The sequence below is a fragment of the Anoplopoma fimbria genome, chromosome 3 (genome assembly GCF_027596085.1).
Source record: "Anoplopoma fimbria isolate UVic2021 breed Golden Eagle Sablefish chromosome 3, Afim_UVic_2022, whole genome shotgun sequence".
NCBI lineage: Eukaryota > Metazoa > Chordata > Actinopteri > Perciformes > Anoplopomatidae > Anoplopoma > Anoplopoma fimbria.
Genome location: NC_072451.1, coordinates 12,991,634 through 13,004,980, shown reverse-complemented (window position 1 = coordinate 13,004,980; position 13,347 = coordinate 12,991,634). Strand labels below are relative to the sequence as shown.

The window sequence follows — 13,347 nt, the reverse complement described above, 5'->3', positions numbered from 1 at the left end:
AAGATGATTCATTTATTAATTGGCTGGTTGGGCGAAATGTATTTATGAACTGTATATAAATCCTATTGTGTCTAAATCTGTGTTTTAAGTTTAGAGCAAGAATAAAATACAAGCCAGCAGTGTATATATTTAGCTCCGCCCTCTCATGTTACTTCTGGTTGCTAACAAACAAGATCGAGATGGCCAAAAACCAAGATGGCATTGGCTAGTATATATAGGTACAAGTCCATTTACCATTTACTCTCTACTCTACAATCTGTTATCAAGCCATGGTTTTGGATGGATACGACTAACAAGGCTGCGCTAGAGCCATTCTCCCCCTTGATTTCGTGAAGTTTGATGAATCAATGGTGACATGTACACTATGTTATCTGATACATACAGATTCCATCACTTATAGTTAACATATACCCAGACTGAGCTATTAATGACTGAGCCGGTCCATAGCTTTCCACTCAGTAAAATTTTTTCGTGGTCAGTCTTCATTGCTGTTGCTGCATTTTGTTTGCTCATATATACATGTGCAGCAGCTGAGCTGTCACTTTATAAAAGTCAACACCCACATGACTGCTGACGACACACCGATCATCCCTTCCAGCCACAACCTCCATTTCCATCATTAGTTTCTTATTGGAGGATAATTCTTCTGTGGAGTTTGGCTTAATTTAGTGCACTTTGAGTTTCCTGATTGTAGACCTTAGCTCATATTTTGGAACAAGCTATTATACCTTGTCTCTGTAAATTAAAACACAGTCTTCATTCCTATATAAAAGCTGAATCTCTTTTGTGGACAAGGATTGTTATTGCTGCAGAGTTTCACTGTACTGGTGGGGATGCTATTCATTGTGTATGTACAGATGTAGATTGTTTCCTTCACTTTGTAATAATGTGTTTGTTTAAGGATAAGCACGTGGGTTATTTTCTGATGATACAATTCACCACGGGGATACTGTATACAACCAAATAGAATAAAGTGATTTATATCTGCTGTTTATTAACTTCCCGTAAAGGTAATGTACGTTTTTCTTATTCCGTTACCTCCTTCCATGTCATCAGTCCAGTTCCTGGAGCTGCTGGCAGGAGAGGAAGGTGAGGGGTAATACTCCCCTCCTGGACTGTCAGCCTCTTCCTCCATAGAGCCAGACTTATGACGCTTACTCCTGCAGACACATATAAAGACACTCAGACATCAGGATCATGGCTTCAGGTTACACTGTCTGAAGTTTTAGAAGCAGAGAGCTAGAAAATATACGTCCAAAGAGACTTCTTAATTAGGTTCTTTCGGGTCAACGGCTACAAGAGTTCAGTATCTACAGTAGAAGAAATGGTTGGAGGGTAAAGAGTGAAGTAAGGCCCCTAGTGAACACAGATGTTATGAATAATAGCTGCCATTTGGCAGAGAGATCGTTTCCATAAATAAAGCTTAAGAAATATTTAACCAGTGTTGAGAAGTGAACTAAATGTAATTAAACTAGTAGTTTAACTACATTTTGCAGTAGCTTGCTGGTAGTCCAACTACAATCATACTTATAAAGGGATTAAGGTAGTTCAATAAAAACCTCACACAGCGACAGCATCAATATGAATAAACCTCAGATTCTCAGCCTGAGAAAGAGGCACCAATACACAAATACATGACACTGTCGAGCTCCAACAACAAATAGTGTGAGCTATGCAAGCGATAAAACATACACGTTTTTTGTATAAAAATGTGTCAGAATTTTCACTGTAAATTGCGAATTTGAGTTAGCGATACTGACTTGATATGAATTTGATAACCTGTGATGACATCATCAGGCTTATTTTCCCAGCCTTGATACATTTCCTGTAGAGCTACAGAGGAAATAATACAGCTATTTCACATGACCAATAAAATGTGTCAGTGGCAGCAAAGTGACTATGGAACACTCAGATTTTTTGTATTCTACTTTTGCTTTAGCTCACAACACTTTCTTCACTCCTTCTGTACGGAAGCTACAGCAATGGACTGTGGTTGTGCTGGCAGATAAACCAAGGACAGTTTGCAGGAGTTATGTTCTTCCTCTTTTCACAGGACTGTCTCCCATTTATGGCTGGAGTTCACTGAGTGCCACCCCTTAACCTTTGAACAGTTCCATCGATAGCGTTGGTTTGTATAACGTCCAAAAAGATGTCAACTCTAACTTCTATTTTGAGATGGAGATGCAGTGTCGAAAGTTTACATGCCTATCCACCACAACCTTACTTTACTTTAATATGACAATCACACTACTCAATGCACTGGCTGAACCATATTATGACCATACAACATCAATCAATAATGCAGGATATGATGATCACTACCATGTGTATGCAAAGAACATATATACATGTTTTTTTCCTGCATGGCAGAATTACACCAATCAATATTTTATGCACAGAAAAAGATGTAAAGTTTTTGAGTGATGGCCACAATGATAGCACAGACCATTCATCCACCCATCAGCTCACTCACTCAGCCATCCATCTATCTACTGACCCTTTCTATACAGCCATCCATTCGCTTATCTGTCTATCCACCCATCCACCCATCCATCCATTTGCTTACTCATCAACTCATCCAATCATCCATTCATCCACTCATCCATCCATCTATCATCCATCCAGCCATTTACTGACCCATTCCATCCATCCATCCATCTATCATCCATCCATCCATCCATCCATCCATATACTGACTCATTCCATCCATATATCTAACTCACCCACCCATTCGTTCGTCCATCCATCCATCCATCCATCCATCCATCCATCCATCCATCCATCCATCCATCCATTCATTTGCTCATCCATCTCTCCAGCCATCCATCTTTTCATCCATCAACTCCCTCATCCATTCATCTATCTACTGACCCTTTCTATCATCCATCTATTCACTCATCCATCTATCCATTCGCTTACTCATCCATCCATCCATCCATTCGCTCACTCATCCACCCACTCACCTATCTATCTACCCAGTCCCTCCCCAATCCTAACTGACTGGCACATAATGGATTTGAGTTTGTGAAAGATACACCATTAACGTCCTCCACATTTAGGAAAACGAGGCAGTATTTATGGAGCCTTTGGAATAGGACAGCCTTGTCAACTTGTTATGTTATATTTGGCCTAGAAATACAGACTTTGGTTGAGGGTAGGCCTTCTAATTTTACACACAGAGTTCTTAACAGGCTGTTTAGGGTCTTGACTTGGGTCTAACTAAGCTTAGTTTAAGGTCATGGTAAGGGCTGACATCAATAATTGTTAAAGCTGCTTATGCACCACCTGATGTCCTCACGGTAAGGGTAAATAAAAGTCAATCAGTGTGTGTGTGTCGGTGTGTTTGTGATTACCCGCTGGATGAGGTGCTGGCCAGTGATCGTCTGAGGCTGACTGGCTGGTTGACAGACTGGTTGAGGTCGTATGCCAGATGACCCTGGAGCTCCCCCATAGAGAAACTAGGTCCTACTCCTGTGACTACTGGAGCTATACATACACACACACACACACACACGCACACACACTACATATTCAAAATTAAATATCAGCTGCTTAATACTTGGGTTGAGTGACTAAATATGTTGTCTTTATTAATACATTTTGCCCTTCTTGCAAAAATGTGATGCTAATCAAATGTTCATTATCCTCATATGATATATACGGTGTATCTGCCAGTTCAGAGCAGCAAACAGAGTAAAGATGATACTTCAGATTATCACATTCAGATGTAAAAAAAACACAAAGCTGCACCTGATTAGTTTGGTCATAAGGTTTTTTTGAATCAGCCTTCATCATTTCTGTAGGTTCACTTCACTGTATAACTGTCCTGTTTAAACACTTAAAATGAATTATTACCAGCATCTTAGTGGCAATTAGTATATGCATCAGTATCCAAGTCAAAATGATGATTGGGAAACAATTTTTTCCTAAATTTGATGTAATATAGCACTGTACTGTTTATGCAAAGTATCTGAACTGCCCCATTGCCAACTCTTCAATCAAATGGAGGGACATGCTCAATGTAACTGAAACTCAAAAAGTTGTTGGTTCAATAAATGGTGGTGGTTAGTTGGTAAAGATTAAAGCTAATGGTAAATCCCACTTACTTCTTGAGACCTGGACCAGCTCAGTGACACTGAAAACGCCTGATGTCACAAAACTCTCCTGGAACTCTGGACCATCTGCAGAAACACGACAGCATTTAGAGACGTCTGCTATGTTTGTGTGCGTCTTGAGCAGTTTATTGAGAAGTTCTTTCATGTTCAGTACACCATTATTTTAGTTGTGCTTGTGTACAAAGTGTTTCCCCTGTACAAAGCTATGTGGAATTAGCACTTTTGATAGTTTGTTATCATGTAACGTTTACTTTTCTTTTGTTTTATTCTTTCAGTGTGTTGGTTTTGCATTGTATAACATTAAGATCAAAGTCTTTCCAGTTTCTTCCTATGCCAGATATTGAGTTTGGAAGTAATTGTACTCATATTTTGAAAACCTTATGTCATAATCCTACAGCACTGGTCCAACACAAAACCAATGCATCAATTCTTATGACATGTTGCACTCATCAATGTGAGTGATCAGGTGGATTAGACTGTCCCCCCAAAATATATGACTCAGGCCATGTGACTCTCCTTTGTCATCTTCAAACTATTCCAGGCACAAAGAGTTGATGCCGATAATGTTAGGAGGTACAGGCCATACAATCTCGATACATGGATGACATGTTACAGTTCGTGATCACAATTCTTCCCTTTCAAATGTCTGAATATCCTTTGGGACCTGGTAGGAATTTTTTCCATCACATCAAACAAGGTTGATGGCTTATCTATGGGTAACATAATTATTGTAGTTGTTCATATTATTGAACAAATTGATGAAGAAAATTGATAGACACTAAAACAGGAAAACAGTCCTATACATCGACAAAAACATGTGCATTTACATTTCAGATAACCAGGTTCCACAAAAGGAAAAACTGAATATTCATCAATAATGGAGTATCCTTTACATTACCCATTGTGGTAGTTCGACTGTCCTCCTGGTCAGAACCCACACCTGTACGACTGGGACTGCTGCTCTGATCTGCCTCTGGAGAGAGAGCGAGAGATAGAGATTTGATTCATCCATACATCAGGACAATTTTAACAAGACACAGTTACCGGATTAACATAAAGACTGAGAGCTGACTTCAGATGATGGATGTAAATGGGTAGGTAAGGGTAAAGAACCTTCCCCACATTCATCAGGGTTTCTCTTAGCTGGTGTGTCTCATACACACTTGGCTATCAACGCTGTATCCTGGGACAGTTAGGTTTACTGCGGTCTAGGTCGTGTTGAGTCCATCATTAGGGCCCGAGCACCGACATCGTCGGGCTGCGAAGGCCCTCTTGAAACTGTAATGTTGTTTCTTATTATTCTTCAGCCAAATTAATTGCCTTATTGAAGGCTTTATCATGCTCAAAGTCTCACCAAATTGACATGCATATCAGGACTGGTGAAAATTTTGATATTTTATGGGTCTCAGGCTCAGGCATGAAATAATTGCTCGCTAGCGCCCCCTAGAAGTTTGAAAAGCAAGTCCCCTGAGCCTGAATGCCCAATTGACTTGAAATTTTACACACACATGCAACTCAGTGAGCTTTACAAAAAATCCTCTTGGAACCCTAAGCTCTGCCGAAATATTCCGCCAATTTGAATTTTTTGAAAAACACATTTTTGCGAACTCCTCCTGAACACTCAGTCTGATCCACCAAACTTCTTGTGGATCCTTATCTGATCAATTTCATCAAAAGTTTCTTGTTGCGTTTAGAAGATATGGACCAATGAACTTGATAGGGGCGTGGCTTCCTACATCAATACACATAACGTAAATACCAGTTGACCTATAACCATGGAATTTGCAGTGTATGTCCACACAGCATCCCGTTACATACCCAGAAACTTTCATTCCATTCTACCACTAGGGTAGTTGTACTTTAATGAACTCCTCCTACAGAATTTATGCAATCGACTTCAAATTTGGTCAGGATGATCTTAAGACCTTTATGATCAAAATTTATCAAAATGGTGAGTTTTGATCAAAGGACATGTGGCGTGGCGACAGTTTTGTGGCAATTTTGTGCCAAACGCCATGAAAGAGGTCTGGCCAAAATAGTCTGGCCAAAATCTCTAATGCATGATGCTGGTTCAGGTCTGAACACATTCCCATGCAAAAATGTTCACAAGGTCATAGCGCCACCTACTGGCAAAATTAAATGACAAGTTTTATACTTTGATGTACTGCTCATTGCCAGTGAACCAGATCAACTTCAAATTTGGTACGGAAAGCCTTAAGACTTGTTGATGCATCATCCTGAATATTGTTAGTTTTTGTTGAATGCTGTTGTCGTGGCAACGCTTGGTTCGCCATGAAAATGAAAGTTGATTTTTCTGTGGCTTGGGATGCTCACAAACTCATGGATCTTTTCACACGTGTAATAGGTGATATCAATTATTATTTCGTATCAGATTCGTGCTTTACCGTTTGAAATTGCCTCGATAGCGCCTCCTAGAAATTTTCAAATAAGCTGCCCCAGCTCTACGTTTGACCTAGATGTATGAAATTTGGTAGGCACATGTGGACTTAAAGAAAATGCTCCAAACCCAACCGGAAGTCAGCCATTTAGATTTTTACAGGCGCTATACTTTAACGAACTCCTTCTAGGGAATTCACGTCAAATTTGGTCAGTACAATCTAAAGACCTTTGTGATTAAAAGCTTTCAAAAGTTTGAACGCCTTTACCGTGGCGACGCATTGTTCGCCATGAAAATGAAGGTGTTTTTTAAGGTCTAAAAATGCTTGAAACATAACCAAACTTGGCACACACATTAAAAGTCCAAAATGTAGTTACCTGATATGATTTTAAGTGGCAAGTCAACTCAATAGCGCCCCCTACAAAATTTTGATTTAGAAAGGCCACGGCCCTCATCCCGTATGTCCAATTGACTTGAAATTCTACAAACATATCAAGTTCCATCTGCTCTACAAACCACGCGCTCTAACTTTTAGGCTCTGCCTCCTAGATTTTCCGCCATATCGAATTTTGTTCAAAACACATTTTTGCATACTCCTCCTAAATGCCAAGTCCTATTGCTTTCTCTGTGTTATCACTCGATCAATATCATCAATAGTTATACAAAGCTTGTTGATATCTCATTGCGTTTAAAATATATGGAGCAGTGAACATAATAGGGGCGTGTCTTTGTACAACAACACAATTAAATTGAAAACCGTTTGGCCTATCATCACGAAACTTGCAGAATATATCGGCATCACATCCTGTAATATACCCTGAAATTTTCATTCCATTCATCCAATAGGGGCAGCTACAGTAATTTGGTAATTTGTTTTCAGGCATTGAACTTTAACAAACTCCTCCCAGAGAATTTATGCAATCGACTTCAAATTTAGCCAGGATGATCTTAAGACCTTTAAGATTAAACTTTATTAAAAGCTTTAGTTTTGATCGAACGGCCTAGCTGTAGCGGAGCACTGTGCAGGGAGCACTCCTGAGGACCTTTTTTGACTCTTTGGTGGCATCAGCCATCTTCTATGGAGTGGTCTGCTGGAGCAGCAGCATTGCGACAGCCGATAGGAAGAGACTTAACAAAGAAGGCTAAGAAGGCCAGCTGTGTGCTGGGGTGTCCACTGGATACAGTGTAAGTGGTGGGAGACAGGAGGGTGATGGCCAAGCTATCATCCCCAATGGACAACACCTCCCCCCTAATGCAGGACACTCTGACAGCTCTGTGCAGCTCCTTCAGCCACCGGCTGCTCCACCCCCGGTGTGTGAAGGAGAGGTACCGCAGGTCCTTCTTTCCTGCTGATGTCGGGCTGCACAACCATCTCTGCTCCCAGTAGACCACACATCACTAAAAAACAACTATATAAATCTGTGCAATATAAAAATACGTGCAATACACTGTACAATACTACAATCATTTTTTCTGTATATATAATATTTTAGTTATTTTGGATTGTTATTTTATAATCTTTACTGTGTTAATACTTGTTTTGATCCTGTTTTTTACTATGTCTCTAGATTCCAGTATCTTCTCTGCTGCTGTAATCCTGCAGATTTCCCCACTGCGGGACTAGTAAAGGATTATCTTATTTTATCTTAGCTTATGTGACAAACAGCGTCCGATTTACATGACATTTAAATTATATGGTCTACATTGTTATAGAACAACATAATGCATTTTGTGTTTTCACTTTGGCTTTATCGTGGATACGGGAAGTGTTGGAATTTTTGCAATCTAACTATTGGACGCGGTGTCCGATTGTCGCAGGCGTTCGCCGCCTCTTGAGACAGCGTCCCGCCGGTAACCGTCGCGCGCGCAATGCTAGGGCCCAATCATCGCTGCTTGCAGCTTTAATTATACATTGCTTCTAAGGCAGCAGCCAGATAGCCCCCTTTTACTTTGAGATGACACAGACTAAGCTGATCAATGAATGGAACCCTGGTGTTTTGGTCTGACATTGTCTGGTCTGTATATCCTTCAGGTTCTGTCCCATCAACTTAGTGTTCATCATGGTGGACATTTTGACTTGTCACACAGTTACTACTGAAACAACAATAATAATAGCTACTTTCAGTTAAGGTGTGCCAGGCTGGCTCACTGGTGTCTTACTGGGACGCTTATGGCCCCGAAAATCCATTAAAAAAAAAGTTGTTGGGAAATATAAAGCCAATCAAAGCCAGTGGTGGTTCATTTTATATACAGTATGAATTAGGTGATGGATTGTGAGGGAGAGGAGAGCTAATATATCATAAAGGTTGCCTGAGCTTATGAAAGCTGCAGGTGGATTCAAGATCGATATTCCAGCGAGTGGAGTCGATCGCAGCCACTCTAGACACCTTGTGAATCCGGCATGTGAGCCATCAGTAGTAAATGCTGTAACTTTGTTTCTTACAAAGGGGAAGTGTTTGAGATCTGGACTATGATCCACAAACTAAACATAAGCCTTCGGTCAGTATAGGAAATATACAACCCAAAATTTTCTCAACTCTACATTCAGGTAAGTTGGTGATTCATTCTTATCACATGTTGTCTGCTAATACTAATAACAACAACTACCTATTGTGCTGTTAGAAACAGCATTACTTTGAGAGCACTAAAGTACTAAAACCACAGTCCTCAACACATCCTGCTGCCAAACATCCTGTTACCCTGGCTGGCTGTCCATCATGTTTATTGTGCAGTCACTTGATATTTTATTAATGCTGCAGCGATCTGGTATCTCTGCTGTCCTGTCCTATTAAAAACGTCCTTCTTATTGTGTCACAGCTCTTGAACCCACAATAAGAAAACCAGATGGGAACACTGCGTTCTTTGTTTTTTTTTTGAGTCAACTTTTAGATAGATAAGATACTTTAAACATAATAATACAATGGGTTTCAACCAACCAATGAGAAAAAAAGAGCTCAGTACAGAAGTTCTCAGATAACTTCTGTGTCACTAACAGCAACTCCGACTATGATTCAAAAACACCCAAAGCCCTCAGAACCACAAGTAGCTTCTTAGAAATTCTCTCCATATTAATTAAGATATGGATAATTGTGGCACTTCTCCAGCCATGTTTGCAGTGTGGCTCTAATGATGGAAATACCTGTCGGTCGGTCCGCCACCTTGGTCCAGACTGATATATCTCAACAACTATAAGATAGATGTGCCTGTACAAAGGTAGATGCATCGGGCCTCAGGCTAAGCGCATATCAATTCTTCTGCATAAACAATGCATTCTTGAAAATTCCATCTGTTTTCTTTCTGCAGCTTCTAACAGCTGGCAACAGAACTTTAACATATTGAATCTTGTGAAATCTAGGCAATTATAGCATATGTTAAGGTACCTCAGAAAGTATCTATCAAGAAGACCTGTCTAAGATTATATGCTACTAAATATATATTTTTAAAATGTATTGGCTGCATTGATTATGTTCAGTTAAACTACAAAGCAGTCTGAATAAGAGTATCACTATACTAAACCTTGCCCCCTTCTGACCTCCATCCTTCTCTAGCCTGGTCAAACTTGGTCTAACATCACACATTTATCTGAAACCGCTTAAAAGGTGTCCTAATGCCTCCTTCTCTATGTATTTCCCCAATTATTCACCACCTGACACACACCAGTCAGATCTCTGCCAGTACACCCTAAATACAGGAACCCCTGGGAGGAAGACTGGAGTGTTGTATGACATTATTATTATTATTATTATTATTATTATTATTAAGACTAGTAGTGTCACTAAAACAGAAATGACTGATATCATTCTGGAAGGCGACCAGCGCATCAGGTTGATTATGACACTTTCAAAATCTTTTTCCAAAACATTTTCAATGCCGAGATAACTTATTATTTCCTCCCACCTAGTATTTATTACTAGCTGCACACGCAGAATATTGCTTGAATCTGTGAAACTTAAACATAGTAACCCTTATTAATCTATCATGTTTATTTTTTGCTGTGGACAAATCATTTTTTAATTCTATTTAAGGCCTCCCTGCTTGTTTGGATAATCTGGCTCAATTATTTAGTTTATTGCTGCGGTTGACATAGATTGACTCTTAACAAGAGAGAGAACAGCACCCTGTGTTCATAAGCTTGTCTCTGAAAGAAAAAAAAGTTGATGCTTTCAAGGCAGTTTTGTTTTCAGCTCTTGTTATATTGTTGTTTTTCTAGGTTCTTCTAATCTCAATAGGGAAATGTATTTGCAGCTCTGAAATTAGACAATGTTGGTATCTGTATTCAAACTTGTCACTATAGCCAACATAGACTGGGTAAACCATCACAAAGTCAATGGCCTGTTGTGATTGGTCCAGACACACAAGATAGTAGCTAAATAAATGTTGGCTTTAAGTTTTTTAGAAAGGAAAGCATTTTTTGTGGTTATTGGGTATTTAAACATATATAAAGAAGAATAAAACACTTGTTTTCCCATTTGTTTAGGAAGGGCCAGTTGTGCCAGTGGGGGGATCCAAGCCAGTTGCGCTACTGTGGGGAACATTACATCAGTGAAGCAATAAGGACCCTGCACAAGAGGCTGAATGAACAGCAGATGCACAAAACATCTGCATTTGAACACCAGTTGATAAACGTGATTGCAGTGGACTACACATAATTATTACACATATTCAAAACACATTAATCACTCATGTGGGTGTGACGTCACTGGCTGCACATATATGCAGGTTGTACACCCACACATCTCCCTCTTTCTTTCCACCTGATCGGTAAGAGATTAAACCAGCTTTTTTCTCAAAGTTTTGTTTGCCGATTGTTGGACTGCCTTGCACTTGGCAACCCCTTGGCATTCGTTTAGTTTCTTTTGTTTGCAAGGAAAATTGCACTTGCCACGTGCATTACATAATCGAGAGAGAAAAAAAGAGGAGAAAAGGAAGTATACTGTCTTGGTGTTGGTTGCTCTGTTTCTTGGAGGGCTGATGCTTCCTATGCTTATGGAATTGATTTTGAGATTTCTCGTTCTGAGGCATCTCATTTCTCTTCTGTTATTCTGACGCAGCAGTTTTGTCCAGAAGAGAGAAAAGAAAGCCCTTGAATTGGTGGGTGGGGACTGCCCTGAGCCCAGAGGGCCTGCTCTCGCTGGTGGCAGTGGCTGCCGGGCTTCCTCCCAAAAAAACAAGTTCCTAGCCAGAGGCAGGCTTCGTTGTTTTTGTACTCTGACTTGGTCAAACATCTGCAGAGGTCTTGGGCTCAACCCAGGGAGGCTTTTGCACCCAACTGTGCACTGAGCAGCCTAAAATAGTGCTGAAGAGCACGGCCTAGATGGTGTGAAAATGTAATGCCTCTTTCTGCTGTTTGTTGGAGCGCCACCCATTGGCAGTACAGTTATCTGTCCCCTGAATATGAAGTGCTGTGCCACTGATGGGTTGGTGGTTTATCAGTCTGCAGCCATGGCCTCTAGGCTGGCAAACACCATTGCACTGCTAGTGTGATTCAATGGTCTGGTACGGGACCTGGAGTCCAGAAGACCAGCTAACGTTCTGTCAGAGATGGTGAAGGTTGTTGATACAGTGATCCAGGACGCTAGCTTTTAGGCCAGGGTTCTTGGTAATTCCCTTGGCGCATCTGACCATGACCGGGCGGCATATTTGGCTGAGCCAATCTTTATTGGCAGATGCAGACCAAGCTTCTTCCTTGGAAGCTTCGGTAACACCTGGTGAGGAAATTGGGCTGGCAGCAGAAGTTGTATTGGATGATGCACAGAAGGTCATGCTGCGCACAGAGTCCATCCACCAGCCTGGACAGTTGAGTATTTGGGACTTATTCTAGATTCAGTTACCATGAGGGGGCTGCAGGGTGACTATACCTCCTGATGACTCCCAATCAGGCACCCCAGTGAGTGACGCATGCATCCGCTGGTAGTGGGACAGATGTGGCTTCACAAAGAGGTACCCTCTTTGCCACAGCGGAGTACACTCACTGTCCTTTGTGGTCATCAATGTAAGGCCTGGAAGGACCTCTGGGGATAAGACAACCTGAGCCTTAACTTGTCACATCTCATCTCATTCTGCCCTTCCTCCAGTACCTCTTTGCTGTGGGTCAAGCGGAATCTACTATTAAGGGCTACCTTGCAGCAATCCCCTGCAGCGAATCCTCTGGCTGCTAATTTTTTATAAAAGGTGAGAAGGAGTCATCCAGCCTGGTGCCTTCTGCTGACCTCTTGGGACCTCCAGGTGGTTCTCAGAAAATTTCAGGACGCACCCTTTGAGGATGTGTGTGATGCGACGGGCGACCGGCTTCTTCCGCTGACCCCTCATTGGGGATTCAGCAGATTATTGAGATTTTGCCATTTGTTCCTCTTTTTTGGCCCCCTCTTTTGCTTTACATCACATTTGAGCGGCATGGGCCCATGCTTCAGGATGTTTTTATTTTTCTAACCATTGACCTGGGGGGAGGCTAATATTGTTCCCATACCTTTCAGTGGCTTAGATAAAATGCTTGAACTCCATTGATTGTGTTCTAAGGTTTTACTAAGATGTGATTGAATCTTCCTCTGTACAGCTTTTGACCTGTAGGTGGTGCCAAATCACTCTCCTTATGACTGATTTGGTATGCTGTTGTCACATGATCACAGGACGACTGAAATTAAATAAAATGAAATGAGAGTGAACCTGAAGCCATTCATTGTCACTAAGATGTGAAGGCTGGCCATTACTTTTCCTTCTCTTTGGTATAATTGATCCTGAACTGAGAGTGATAGTCGCATGGTTAGAGCTTCACTTTCAATAAAAAAAAAATGTATATGCGTAAATATTTGTTTTCTGTACTACTCCATTCAGTTA

The 13,347-nt window shown here is 40.9% G+C and overlaps 1 protein-coding gene across 1 annotated transcript in view; it reads right to left on the bottom strand.

The window, feature by feature from the left end:
* nfic (nuclear factor I/C) overlaps positions 1 to 13,347 on the bottom strand; it is a 58,440-nt gene that overhangs the window by 32,646 nt on the left and 12,447 nt on the right. The window contains 4 exon segments of the mRNA XM_054596302.1: positions 1,039 to 1,160; positions 3,354 to 3,486; positions 4,107 to 4,181; positions 5,014 to 5,088. Of these exon segments, the coding sequence (XP_054452277.1) occupies positions 1,039 to 1,160; positions 3,354 to 3,486; positions 4,107 to 4,181; positions 5,014 to 5,088 (405 nt within the window).